Raw genomic sequence first — 13,747 nt, forward strand, 5'->3', positions numbered from 1 at the left:
GGGCTGAGGTTGAATGGGACTTGTGGAGGTCATCTGGTCTGAACATTGTTTAATATCACTGATGCAAATCTTCATATTAAATTTGTATATTATTTTGTAATTTACATACTATTTATGTTATTAATATTTCTATAGTAAGCAACAAATTCTATAACTTTATATTAAAACAGAAAGACTCTAATATTTCATTATTTATTAAGCATATTCTTCATTAGTGAGAATTTTACAGAACATTGTTTCCTCTTGCAAGATAAAGATTATAAAAATCACTCATAATTATTTTTAGTAGAATTGATTTGGACTTCACTGTGCAGTTTATTGCCCATAAACTATTTACAAACTACTGACAGCGTTAAGAATATTTAAAAAGACTGGTTCACAGGAGTTTACATTCTTACCACATCTTTTTTCAGATTCATCTGAACCATCTGGGCAGTTCAAGACTCCATCACAAAAGACATCTTTGCTAATGCAGGTTACACCATCAGCACAGAGTTCAGCAGGTGGCAAACACTCAGCTGGAATAATAAAGATGAGAGCAATAACAGCACAACAATAATGCAGTCTCACTACAAAGGAAAATTGACTTACCTCTGGTTGCTTTACCACAAATCAAATCAACCACTCTGTTGTGTTTTACAAAACTGCATTTTCAGAAGCCTGGAATGAAATATCACATACTACAAAGATAAATTTGGCACAGAATGGAGAGAGTTCTCAGAAGTGAAATATTTTTTGAAACCAAGCTTGAGGTAAGGCTGGAACAAAATGTCTGTGGTTTCCTTTTTTTTTCCCTTACACAAATAAACTACTTTCTGTAATGTAATACATGTCATTTTTCAATTTTTTATGTTCAAATAATGTGAGAAAACTGTGCTTTGGTTTAAAGAACAGTGTAAAATCTCTGGGTTTAGCTAAATGCAATTTATATTATTTCAACTTTAACACATCACACTGTTGCACCTCATCATGCTAAGGAATCGGATTTTTTAACCAGCATATCATAAAAAAAAGTCTTTAAGACTAGATTCTGAAACACCAGAATTATCAGAAACCATATTCTTAGCAGATTTACAAATTAAATATATAAGCAAAGATCAAATTTCTGTTAGAAGAATATATGGGTAGATCCTTGAAATTGCAGATCTTATGAATAATATTTTCCTAGAGCATCAGTGTTCATATACTGCAAACAAACTCTTTTAATCTTTAGAGGGTTTTGGTCTTAGACACCTGTAGAATTCGAGTAGGTCCTATTAAAGTGAACAGAAACATGCAGCTAAAATTAGCTTTGGAGAACTACTAATTTCAAAATTCTTAAAATTGCATTAAATTCTGTAGAACTATTCACACATTTCCTTGTCTCTACTTTAATGAATGCTTACAGAAAAAAGTCAAAATTTCTGATGCAAGAAGGAAAAATAGTATCTGTAAAATTTCATCTTTTTCATATATTTTGTCATAGATCTGTTAGTTCTGTAATCAGATTAAATATAATATTGTATTACGTCCCAGACTGCCATTGGTGTGGATGTATTGTAGCATTTCAAAGTGCTTTACAAAACACTCTCAGTGCTGTCAATGCAAATGTTATAAAGCAAAAAGATTTGACATTTTGCATCCAACTGGAAATTAAAATGAACCAAACATATTCCAGTCAAGTGTTGGAGGTGACACAGGGCCAGTGAATGAATTTTCACAGAGGGGCAAAGACAAAACTGTGCTTTCTAGACCCAAAGCAAAAATTCCAGCCAATAACCCAAGAAGAGATTTGCACAAGCCCATCAGGCAAGAAATCATTGTTTACACACAACATGATCAATTCTTGGTTTATTCAATTCAGAAAACTAAACAGCACTGCCACCTCCTGGATTGAAAGAAATCAACTTTTCCTACAAAAATATTAAGATTTCTCTTTTACATGGCAAATTACCCTAAATTGTGTTTTAAGTGCTATATTCAATTAAGTAACTGCAGTAAACACATGAGATTTGAACACACTAGATAGCTTGTAAATATCATATGTATTTCACCATGTAAGAAGGCTGTAGAATGTTTTCAAAGATTCAAACATCTTCAGCTTTCTGTCCATTGGAATTCATACTTTGCTATCAGTTTGCTTATTTTATTTTCCTCATGAAAGTCAAGAAGTAATATGAAAAAAAAAGGAGCAGCTAGTATTGGTGTCACTGTGTGCATCAACATGCATGACACATACAGCATTTTTTAGCATGTACAGTCTTAGAAGTCCCTTCTCTTTGAAGAGGTCTCCTTGGTCTCAGCTAAACCTGCATATCCTGAATTTTAAGGAGTGGAATACAAAGACTGAATGTTGTGAGGAGAGGCTGTACAGGAGCAGTGAAATTTTGTGATCTCGGATTTTTCTATGTAACCTTCCTACTCCACACACACATTTACTCACCCACTGTTGTTGAGGACTTGCTGGTGGTGAGTAGTCCTGAACCTGGAACAACACAACTCAAGGTTAGAACTCTACTTCTTGCTCTCTGGGAGCACCTCTGTGGCTGCTTGGGCAGAGTTAAGTAGCAGTTAATCTGCTTTTATATCTGCATTATTTGCTCCCCACTCCAGGTAATGATATGGTAGTGCCAGCTTAAGTGGCTTGGTCCTGAAGATCAAGTGTCACAATAAACATAAGAAAAATTATGTGAAACCCAAATATTTCAATAACTTCAAAAGATTTCTCCTTCCTCCCACTAAAATGGGAGCAATGCTTTCTTGTCTTCCCCTGTGGAAGTTCTGACCTGAAGTTGGTGTCAGGGAACTTGTAATTAAACTCGTGGGACCTGTTGAAACAAGAAAAGTTATGACAACTTCAACATTAGAACTAAAAGGTAAAGGTACATTTTCTGTTAAATAATATTGCTCTACAAATCAATTAGGAGCCTCAAACCTCTCTATTTTTTGTTTATTTACATACAGGTGTATATATACATATCCGTGGGTCTACATATTTACACATGAACAAATGCCTGGGTAAATTAGCAGATTTATATTAGTGATTGTAAACTACAAAACATTCTGGAAAAATGGAATGTGTATTTGTGATTGCTCCAACAGAAGTTCCACTTCATTGAGGGTGCACCTGGTACTTCCAGCTCCCAAACAGTCTTTTTTCTTTTCCTCGCTGAATTTGCTTTAGCATCCCTGGCTACTATTTTTATTTTCTAAATTAAGACTCAAATATGTGAGTAAGATGATGACTGAAAACAATCCCCATGTCACTGCAGGTACTGGATCCTGTACCTCATTTTATAAGATGAAGGGCTTGAAGGGATAAAGTGGGAGATGCAGTAAGGCTTTCTCTATAGTTTGTCACCCATCAGTTTTGTGGGAAGAAGGTGCCATCACCATCATCAACTTACTCTCCCAGACCTAGAGCACCTAGAGTACAAACTTGCAGGAGGATTTCCCACCAATTTTTGATCAAAACATTCTTATTTAGCAAATACTATTAAGCTAAACTAGGCCACTCTGGTTACAGTGCATTCTGTGTCAGCAAATTTAGGGGCAGAGTTTCTCTGGCAGAGAATGAGAAGAGTAGGGCATAGATGGACTGTTCTCACAGCTACTGCAGAGAAAAAAAGCTTAATTCATGCCATCACAGATTTTCAAAGAGTTATACACACACACTCACACACATGACATATATATATATACACATATATATATACACACACACATATTATATATTTTATATATATATACACTTATACATATATATATATATATATACACACACCAACATACCTGTCTATACATTTACTACAGGATAACCAATTTAGAAGGAATTAAATGGTCCAAGACCTAAAACACAGATGCATGCAGCAGCAAACAGTTCTATGAAAACAGTTATCAGGGAGCTACGTCTTGGAGACTGTTGGAAATTGTGGCTACAGATGTTCCCAAAAATGCATGCACAAGATGATAGCAACAGACAACAGAATCCCTAAAGGAAAACGCAGGACAGTGACAGAAACAGCAGTGATATAAGCACAACTACTAGAAAATCTCATTAAAGTAACAGGTTGGGATGGCAAAGGATGTTTTTAGGGTCAGCAGAGCAATAACTCTGTACCCAGCAGGTGTAAATATACCTGGTATGGTAAAATGTGGGTATATCATGACATTTAGACTGAAACAGAAAGAACAAGCAAGTAGACAATATTAACAAAAATACAAAAATGACCTCAAGCAGACCCAAGGCCAAGGGAGAAGAAATTCACACCAGGAATATTGTTGCCATTCCAACCTTGGGTGCTGGCAATACCCAACTCCCTTCCCCTTTTCTTAGGAGCCTCCCCCAATCTCCAAATTTTTGCCTGAGGATGATTAGCAACATTGAACTTAGGACCAGGGGATCATTAAGATAGCATACCAGAGGAAGGGACAGATAGGGGGAAGACTGAATGTTAGCAGTTTAAACTCTATTTTTGGGAATAGACTGTAGTACTTGCACACTTTGGACTATGCACACTAGTAGGCCTGTAACAAGAATAATAACAACCCTTTCGTTACTATGGCTGTAATTAGAATATCATTAAATACTTGTGTTCTATATTTGTAGGGGCAGTTGTTTAGTTGCTGGTCTGGTACCCTGCTCTGAAGAGTTTGTGTGTGATAATTGGCTTGCAATTTGTATGTGACTACCTGCATTTAGTGCTATAAGGCACTAATTGTATTGTTTATCTCTCTGGCTGACTTTTGGCAGCTTTGTGAGACCAAGGAGTTTTGGCTGCTTTATGTCTTATCATAAAACTTCCAGGGATAGTGGAAGGAAAATCTGTTTGTCAACATTGCTTAGTAAATCAATAATCACAACATGAGAGCAGGACTCCCCAGCCTGATCTACCTCCCAAAATCTGCAAGAACTTCAGCTTGCAGCTCATCTGGTTAATTGAGACTCAGCTTTTGGTTTGATACCCTAATTAAGCTCCTACAGATTTTGTACAGACTTCAGACCACTCACTGCTTTCTCAAATAGTAAGAAATACTGAAAGCAGCTAATTATCACTGGCAGTCAAGCCCCAGCTGCAGCCAGGGCAGCTTTACTGAGCTATGTGAGCTGAACAGCAAGTCTTATTTTCCTTCATCTTGTATTGGTAACACAAATTAGCACCTGTTTTGCAAAAGATACTGACCTGATGAGGTTAAAGGCATCAGTGTAGTAGGATTTTCTGCAGCTACTGGAAGAAAGCAAGTTCATTATAAACGTCTTTTATAGCACAGGGTCTAGTTTTAGATGAGAGAAATAAAGATTAAAAAGAAATCAGCAGTGACTATTTCTCATTGAATCACTGTCCGTATCCTGCTTCTCTCCTTTTGCCTCACCATGTTCCCAATCTTTTCTCAAACTCCATGATCTTCCCAAGAAGGAAGGATCCCAAAAATGAGTTGAGGTTATGAGGTTTCAAAGCTACTGCAGTTCCTTTCAATCCTCAATCCTTATTGATTGTATTGCATATAGAATGTCTTCACCTGGGAAATCTCTCTCTCGAGGCTTTTTATTCTATAGAGATTTTCAGAGCACCTGTGTCTTGGAGAACAGTATTTAGAAGAGATGAATGAGTTAAAATTAACCTGGGATAGTTTACAAGAAAGAAAGAAAGAAAGTGACTTTTAATCACTGTGGAAACTCTTTTGAAGCAAGTCACACCTGTGTGACACCTCTCTCCCTCTCTGAAATAGGAATGTCTCTGGCAGAACATATTGATATACACGATGCAAAAGTGCCACATATGACTGTGACTGTTAATTAGTTACAATTATTTTATTGAAGCACTCCTGGTGGAATGGACAGGTGATATCTCATATGAAAAGAGGCATTTTAATGATCTACAGCAGTAAAAGTTTAGCTACTTCAAAGTTCATCAATGGATGAATCTTTTAAGAGGCTCTTCATTATTTTTTGGTGACATTTTTGAAGTATAATGAGCAATCAATTTCCACAGTGTTGTGTGGTAATTTGGAATAAATAAGTAGTAAAGAGAACTAAATATGCCCAGACTCTGAATTTAGCCTCTGAATACTTGAAGTACTTATCTTCAAAAAATGCAGTTTTTAGTATAGAGACATGGCTTACCAGATTCCCCCTCCTCTGTTTCTACTTAATAGTAACTCCAGCAGGGCTTCAAATATCAGCTAATCAACTTCTACTTCAAAGAATTCAGATTGTTTTTTAAACTCATCTTCAGTGAAGGGCTGTTTTGATGCTTTATTCAGGTAAAAAAACAGGGATTCCCATTGATCTTGAAGGGTTTCCATTTAGGCTTTGATAAATTTTCTAGGACTTGCATAAATTATCTGTATATTTGCAGAATATAAAGCTACCTAGTCCTTAAAGCCCTGTTCCTTCCCTCCCCACCTCCCAGTCTTTCAACTCTACAAGAATATAGAGCCACTTCCCTGGGTGCACTACTCCCAAAGCAGTTTCTTTTTCTTCCTGACAGATTTTCAGTAAATGAGTCTTTACTCACTGTGAGTCTGAGCCCTTTTCTTATTCTTTAGCGGAACAAAATTCTGACTGTACTTACTTATGAAACAACAAGTTTGGGGCTTAATAGCTTTAATTAGAGGGTTAAAAAATTACAAATATTATGCTTCATAAGAGGTGAAATTGAGTTGTTTTCACTGGGAAACTGCTTCTTTGCCCTTTACTACCTCCTTAGGGAATGTACACAATGCTGTCTCCTACTTTCTAGGAGAAAAGGTTGTAATTTCTTCTTTCAGCTGCTACTGAAGGTTATGTAGTGGGGGAAGAGGGCATCCAAGAGAAAAAGTAGCAATCTAATTGCTGTCTGGGAGCCGAAACTTTCATTCCTGCTACTTGCAGTTCTTAAGGATTTATAGAATAAAAATAAAACAACAACAAAGGAAAACACCAAAAAACAAAGGAAACAAAAAAATACCCCCAAAACCAAGCAAAAACTGCAAATAAAAAAACTTATTAATATTACCTGTGATTTGTACGCTGTTCACATCAATTTTCAAAGTTTTGGTAGGATTAGCATTATTTGCAATGATACCCAAAACCAGCTCATTTTTGACTTTCTCAGCTGTTACCATGTGGGTAAAATAAAGGGTGAAGATCACAACCACACTAGAAATACAAAACAGAGAAGTTAATTAGCTACTCAAGTTGGTGAAATAAATGTTCTATATGACTTATTATCTAGACAATATTTAATTTTAACATTGGTTTCATTGGCAAAGGTAGATTGTTTTTTAAATATTGGTTGGAGAAGATGACCTAAGGAAATATCTCTTAATCATCAGTTTGAACCTTGGAGAAACTTTGTTTCTTTTTCAACTCTTGCACTGCCAGAAAAAAAAGACAACATTCATTTCATTTGCTGCAATTGAGCTGAACTTGAGGAAAACTAAAGAAGTAGCTTTACTGTTGTTCAACAGGTCTCTTAGGCCTAAAATATTGAAGGTGATCCCTGAAGTATTATGAAAATTGTATAATATTTTCATATGGAAAAATATAATACAAGGTGACCACTTCCATAAAGCAAATACCATGTGTAGATTCTGCATTTTTGCAGATCTGCTGTGTGATTGTCTGAATTCTCATAAGGAATCAGTGATGGATGAAAATAGAGGTATTTAGAAATTGTGGTTAAACTGCATTTAACATCTATGAATTTCATCCAGAGTGTTTTCTGTTTGTTCTCTGCCATCTCTTCTAGACTGTATTATGAAGTTCTGTGTTTGTAGCTAGAGTAGGGTAATGTTGAAGTTATGAGACTTGCCAAAGACTTAAATTTAGGTGCAAACCTCTTTAATCCTTAAACTACCCATTTGCAACTGACAGTAGTGCTCTTTGTAAGGAGTGATTAATCCTGTTGTTTTGCTGAGTATAGTTTGTAGTTTGCAATACATAGAGAAACTCTCCTTCTTGCATACTTCCTGATAACCTCTGGGCCCTGCTGAGCAAACAAAAGCTTTCATTGCTCTCCTTGTGACTCAGCAGCAGCGTTTCAAGGGTGAAATACCAAGCAGATTACCTGAAAGGCTATAGACTTTCTAAATGAAAATAATGTCTGAGACAGTTATTCAAAGCAGAAGTGAAGACAAATCCTTACTGATGTATTAAGAGCCAGATCAAAGCTTCACAAACATCAGATTTTCTGTGATTCCTGTGATTGTTGTATCAGGATACAGGAGTGGAATGAGTTTTTCCCAACACAGTTATTTATAGAGCAGATCTAGATTCCCATTGTGGTTGATAGAAAAAAGACAAGCTGTTCTTTGGCATAATTAGTCTTCTCCTAAAAAAGGCATCTAAATTGACCCAGCATTGACAAAGACAGTCTTGAGCAAACCGCTCAGAGATGTCTACATCTTTAATACCCAAATTTTGATGAGAATAGTCACTTTCTTTGTGCAGAAATCAGATTTCCTGACTATCTACCTTCACAAGGACAACACTTTGGAAGTGGCCTTCTCCTGCTGCTGTGTAGCCCATTCCCTTAATGTTATATAAACCTTCATAAAGTGATCATACTCTACTTTCTAGCTAATTGGGGTTATGTCTTCACTATTCCAATCAAAAGTTTCTGCAACGTAAATCTGCTTCCCATTATTTATTGATATTCATGGTCAGCTAATACCCCAAAATATCTTCGTTTTTTTGTTGTTTTTTTTTTTTCAAGGACTATCATTCAAATAAACTAATCTCCTCTGCATATTTATCAACTTTATGTATTTACACTGATATCACAAGAACATACGGTAGCAGAGAACTATTGATCTGTTTTCAGGTAATGTGTACTTTAATTTTCTGGGCTCACCTATGAGACAGCCAATTATACCATTCATTTCTCAGGGTCCTTCAGTTCTGCTAGAACCTTAATCTTTTGTCCTCTGTTTTGTTCCTGCCTATCACTGTGTGTCATTAGACTTTTCTTGATTTAAAAATTGAGTTACTCGTAATGACATGAGATCTGACTCCAGTTTAAGCAGTTTTACACAAGCAAACTCAGCACAAACCTATCTTTTCCTTTCTAGATAGTTTCTTACCTTTCTCACTCTTCCATTTTTCTTTCTAAATTGACAGTCCCAGGGACTAACACTCTTTTTTCATCTAATCCTAGAGGAAGTTTTTAGAGAAAAGATATGTCTTGAAGCTTCATCCTCTTTAGAGTGCCTTATCCAAATTCTAAAAATGTTTCGGTTCTGTTTTTTTTTTTTTTTTTAATATATTCACAATCCACAGAAGAACTGTCTGAAATAGTAGCATCATTGTCTCTTGCCTATATTTTAAGAAAACTTTGTTATATACAATTACCTGGTCTCTGATGTCAATCTGTCACGGTCATCTTCAGATTTCCTGTAGAAAAAGAAGCAATAATAAAAAAGAAAGGGAAAACCTACAAGCAGCACCACATGGTTCTTGCTGAGATTATAATGTTTTGGACAGGATGGGAACACGTCCCTGAACTATTTAATGGTGAGAGTGTTACCCATGTTTTGCTGAATCAGGACCTTATTAAGGATAGTGCAGATGGAATTAACACCACAGACCTGGCTGTGTAACCTGAACATTTTTGTCAGCCAGCCTTCAGCAGGACAACCAGCACCCCAGGATACTGAAAATAAGCTTTACTAAATGAAGCAGATCTTACTATACCAGTTTTATGGACTCTTTAGGACTCAGAGGCTGCAGCTTTTCCTGGTGTTAAATGACTGCCCTGTTAATGCCCTGAGGAATATGAATTAAGTGCATCCGTATCCATAAGGACATAGGAATGCCTGAGCCTCCAGGCTTGTGCAGGGAGATCTCTAACATGAAATTTCTTCTAGATGGCAAGGATCAGAAACCCTGCAAACAGCATCTTGAGAAAAAAAAAAAAAAAAAAAAAGAAAAAGAAAAAAAAAAGAAGCAGTTCTTTAAAATACAGAATTTTTGTGAGTGGGTCTTAGAGCTCAACCTTAACCTGGGTCAAAGCAGGGACACACATCAGCTTGAGAAGGAAGTTTGCCCAAGGAAGCACATTGGTGTCAAACTGAGCACAGTAGCAGTTGGAAGATGTAAGATATGAAAGGCATAATATAGGAGGTTCCCAAGGACATCTTGAAAATCAAGGTAAGTACTTCTGAGAGAAATATCTAATTGAGGACTCTTGACATTTATTTTCAAAGTTAAATAGAACTGTACCTACTTGAACCGGGAAATTTCACATCTCTCAAATTCGTATTTCAAATCACTTTCTTGAAAGACATTTCGCATCTATATGAAAAAGAAAAATCTTGAACCAGTACAGTAATTAAAAATACACACAATCTCACACTATAATAATGGTTTTAGTAACTAAATAAATTTTTCTAGACTACATAAGTAAGGTATTTCTTTGATGATTTACTGATTTTCTCAAGTAAGGAATATATTGATTTCTGACCAGGCTTAAGACCTGAAATATTTCTTTTTTGGAAAGAAAGACCATCAACAGCAATTAGTGTTAGAGAATTAATGTACCTACAAATACTCTTGAATTAACCACAAGCTGATAGGTTCTTACCAATTTTTCAATATCAAAGGCAAGGACTTTGAAATCAGCTGATGAACTGTTCTGTAAGGTTGGAGTGAAAGATGTGCCAGAGACTATTTTAAATATTCCCATATAGCCATGAGTATTCACATATGCTTCAGCTAGATAATTAAAAATAAAGGTGTTTTAATTACATAGAAATAAATGAAAAATATTATGTCAGATTTTTTTCACACAGATCATCAATTCAGTAACTTCTAGGGTTTTTTATTGCTTTGCAGAGATGTTCTACCTAGTGTAGAGTTTAAAGAAAAAATAGACTTTTTTATGTTTTCTATAGTTACAACTGTAATCATATTTTTATGAATATTATTTGCCCTTAGTTCTCATTACTTTCAGTTTTGTTTTAGATGCTGCATTCCAGCAACACTGTGAGTGCAGAAAGGATACAATGATATGCCCAGTTATGTCTAACACAAGGGACAGAGATACATGGGAAGGCAAATAGTGAATTATGAGTATTTTGTATGTTCTGGATAAAAAAATATTATGAATTATTACCTCACACTTTCTGTATTTGTGCTGTGCCCTTTTTTATATGTGTAAATTGGTTTTGATGACAGCACTGGAAACATCCAGTGTCAAAATAGTTCAACTATTTCAGACCTGACCTTTCTCACCAATATATACACGTTATAAAGAAACAAGACAACTGGTCATTGCTGCAAATTTAATCTTGATTTTAATATACTACAGGACATGAGGTATACATAAAGCAATTCACTGTACATTAAAAACATATTTCTTCACTGTGTAACACTGGAATTTCTCAGAAAATACCTAAATTAAAGTTGATTGATAGGAAATACTTTTTGCTTACCAGTTGCAGCACCAGTGGTATTTTAGATTGTGCTTGAAGGCATTAACATCAAAGCAAGTTTTAAGACAAAAACAGATGTCAGAGACTGAAGTATTATAGTTCATGGCTTAAATATTGTTATGAAGGAGTCTTTCCCATTATGGCAAAACTGCATAAAGAAGCTGTGACCACCAAAGCCCTCTGCCCTGAAGACACATCCTAACAGGAACCTGGGCATTCCCACCAGGCCAGAACATATATTATTCCAATGGATTCTATGTATTTCAAGAAACCCTCACCACCAAGAAGAAGAAGAAGATCTACAGGATGCCATTGGGATCCATTGAGTGTTGATATTTTCTACTTTATCTGTCTCCACCTTATTTCCCCTCTCAGTCCCCTCTTTCCTATTTCTTCCTTTTCCTCTCTCTCTCTTGTTTTCTGTTAAATAAAACCCATCCTTTTCCATATGGTCTCATTTGCACCTTAATTTGGGCAGAGGCATTTCTAATATTTTTAATAACTTAATCATAACAGCAGACAAGCAATAAATACTACAAGGAACAGTTTATGATGGAAGGCACAGCATAGTGATACAAATTTAATATCAACTAGTAATAGCAGACTGCTTTGAGCTCCTTTGAAGGTTTGTCTTTAGAACAATTGCAAATCTGTTAAAATATTTCTAAATAACAAAAGCCTTTTAAAATTATATATCAGCTATAATTATAACAATATTTTATAATCATATTTGTACATAGATACATTTTGGCCTATTTATCTTCTAAAAACAAAGAAATTAGGTTAAAGCCTGTCTCTAGATTCAATAATACACTATTTTATTTTACTGGAGTGTGATAGCATTCCGGTAAGAAGGCAAGAAAGTCAGTAAGTGGCGCAGTTTTTAAAATCTGGAAATAAAAACAATGGCAACTGAAGGAACAAACATGATATTCTGACAAAATGGTTTTGGTTGGTTGTGTTTCTTTTTACATAAGTCTTACAGAAAGTTTAGTCTTCATGAGGTTCAGAGTGAAATAGTATGGATTTTTTGTTAATGAAAGCAGCAAAATCATCAATGTAGCAGAATATTTCTTTAGTGACAAAAATCACTTTGAGACTCTCTCCAGTAGCTCCACATCCCTCACGTATTTTGGAGCCCTGAACTGGATGCAGTCCTCCAGGTGTGGCCTCCCAGTTAACTTATAGCCACAAGATTTCTTAACCAAAATTTCAATTCCATTTGAAAATCATGCAACATTGATATTTTAAGTAAGTTTGCTTTGAATATCAGTAATTTCTTCCATCACATTCCGAGCACAGGATAAAGACTAAGAGTGGCTTTACCTGAGCTTTACATGGGGCTGGCAGTTGATGCTCTGATGCAGGAGCTCTCTCACACCAATAAATAACTTAAAAATATTTTTTAAATAAAAAATTAATAGATTCCAAGAGATGGGACCCACAAACTCTAGTGGATTATCAAGTCTTTCAGTGGATTATTTGACTTCAGAGTCAAACCTCATATACAGAGAAAAAGGAAAAGTTTCACAGTTTGCATATTACCTTCTCTAGATGATAAAAATGTTGGAATAAGCAAAGCTTTATAGCTTGGATTGCATCTCAGGAACCTTTCCTGAAGCCTAAACCATGAAAATTAGTTTACATGGCTTCAGAACATGATTCCAGTGCTTGGTTTTTTCCCCTATTTTGTTCATGTCAGCTTTCAGGGGAGGAAAAAGCATATAATAATCCCTAAAGCACCATTTTCCCAGCCCCCAGCATTAAAAACATAGCATGAAAGAAAAAATATAATTACAATTGCAAGAGCACTGTCTTCAAAGTCGAAGGAATTCCTAAAGGTCTGTAGTTAAAGGCTGGCTACTTACCTCGTTCCAGCTCCTGGACTGATAACCAAGAAAGTACAATCAGTCCAACACAAACACACATAAGAACTGCAACCAGAGAAGCAAAGAAAATCTCATATCTACTAAGAGGAACATATTTCTTATCAGATGATTTTTTCAGTTTCATTTCTGTCTCAAAAACTTCAGTGAATTAAGGACTGACAAAAGACACAGCCTGAGAAGGAGGGTAATAATCCACACAAACAGATATTTATAGGAGATGGTTGTAAATTAATTACACCATGAGACTGCACTGACACAGGTTTTACAACATTTCTGAGCAGTCATAATCATGCGCAGGGTATGCAAATAAAAAGGAAATAAATCCACTCAGAGGAGAAGCACTGAAGATTGTGTCTCAGATAAAGGACAAGCAAACCCACAGAAATGTAAGGTTAGTCACTGGATTTGTACTATTTCTTGTAATTTGATATTTTTAAGTGACAATATAAAATATTGCTGCCAAA

At 35.6% G+C, this 13,747-nt stretch overlaps 1 protein-coding gene across 3 annotated transcripts in view; it reads right to left on the reverse strand.

Annotated features, from left to right (window-relative positions):
• The window catches only part of TMPRSS15 (transmembrane serine protease 15), a 53,384-nt gene extending 39,933 nt beyond the window's left edge, over window positions 1-13,451 (reverse strand). The window contains exons 1-9 of one of the 3 annotated variants that reach the window (XM_023943755.2): window positions 13,263-13,451; window positions 10,545-10,675; window positions 10,188-10,255; window positions 9,314-9,355; window positions 6,978-7,120; window positions 5,163-5,204; window positions 2,766-2,807; window positions 2,423-2,464; window positions 399-518 (exon numbers count right to left, since the gene is read on the reverse strand). In XM_023943755.2, the coding sequence (XP_023799523.2) occupies window positions 399-518; window positions 2,423-2,464; window positions 2,766-2,807; window positions 5,163-5,204; window positions 6,978-7,120; window positions 9,314-9,355; window positions 10,188-10,255; window positions 10,545-10,675; window positions 13,263-13,407 (775 nt within the window). In that variant the 5' untranslated portion in view covers window positions 13,408-13,451. The remainder of the gene's footprint in view (window positions 1-398; window positions 519-2,422; window positions 2,465-2,765; window positions 2,808-5,162; window positions 5,205-6,977; window positions 7,121-9,313; window positions 9,356-10,187; window positions 10,256-10,544; window positions 10,676-13,262) is intronic. The other 2 variants (XM_086883376.1, XM_086883375.1) reach the window with 2 other exon arrangements.
• Window positions 13,452-13,747: the final 296 nt, after the last annotated feature.

The sequence above is a fragment of the Cyanistes caeruleus genome, chromosome 3 (assembly GCF_971803275.1).
Source record: "Cyanistes caeruleus chromosome 3, bCyaCae1.hap1.1, whole genome shotgun sequence".
NCBI lineage: Eukaryota > Metazoa > Chordata > Aves > Passeriformes > Paridae > Cyanistes > Cyanistes caeruleus.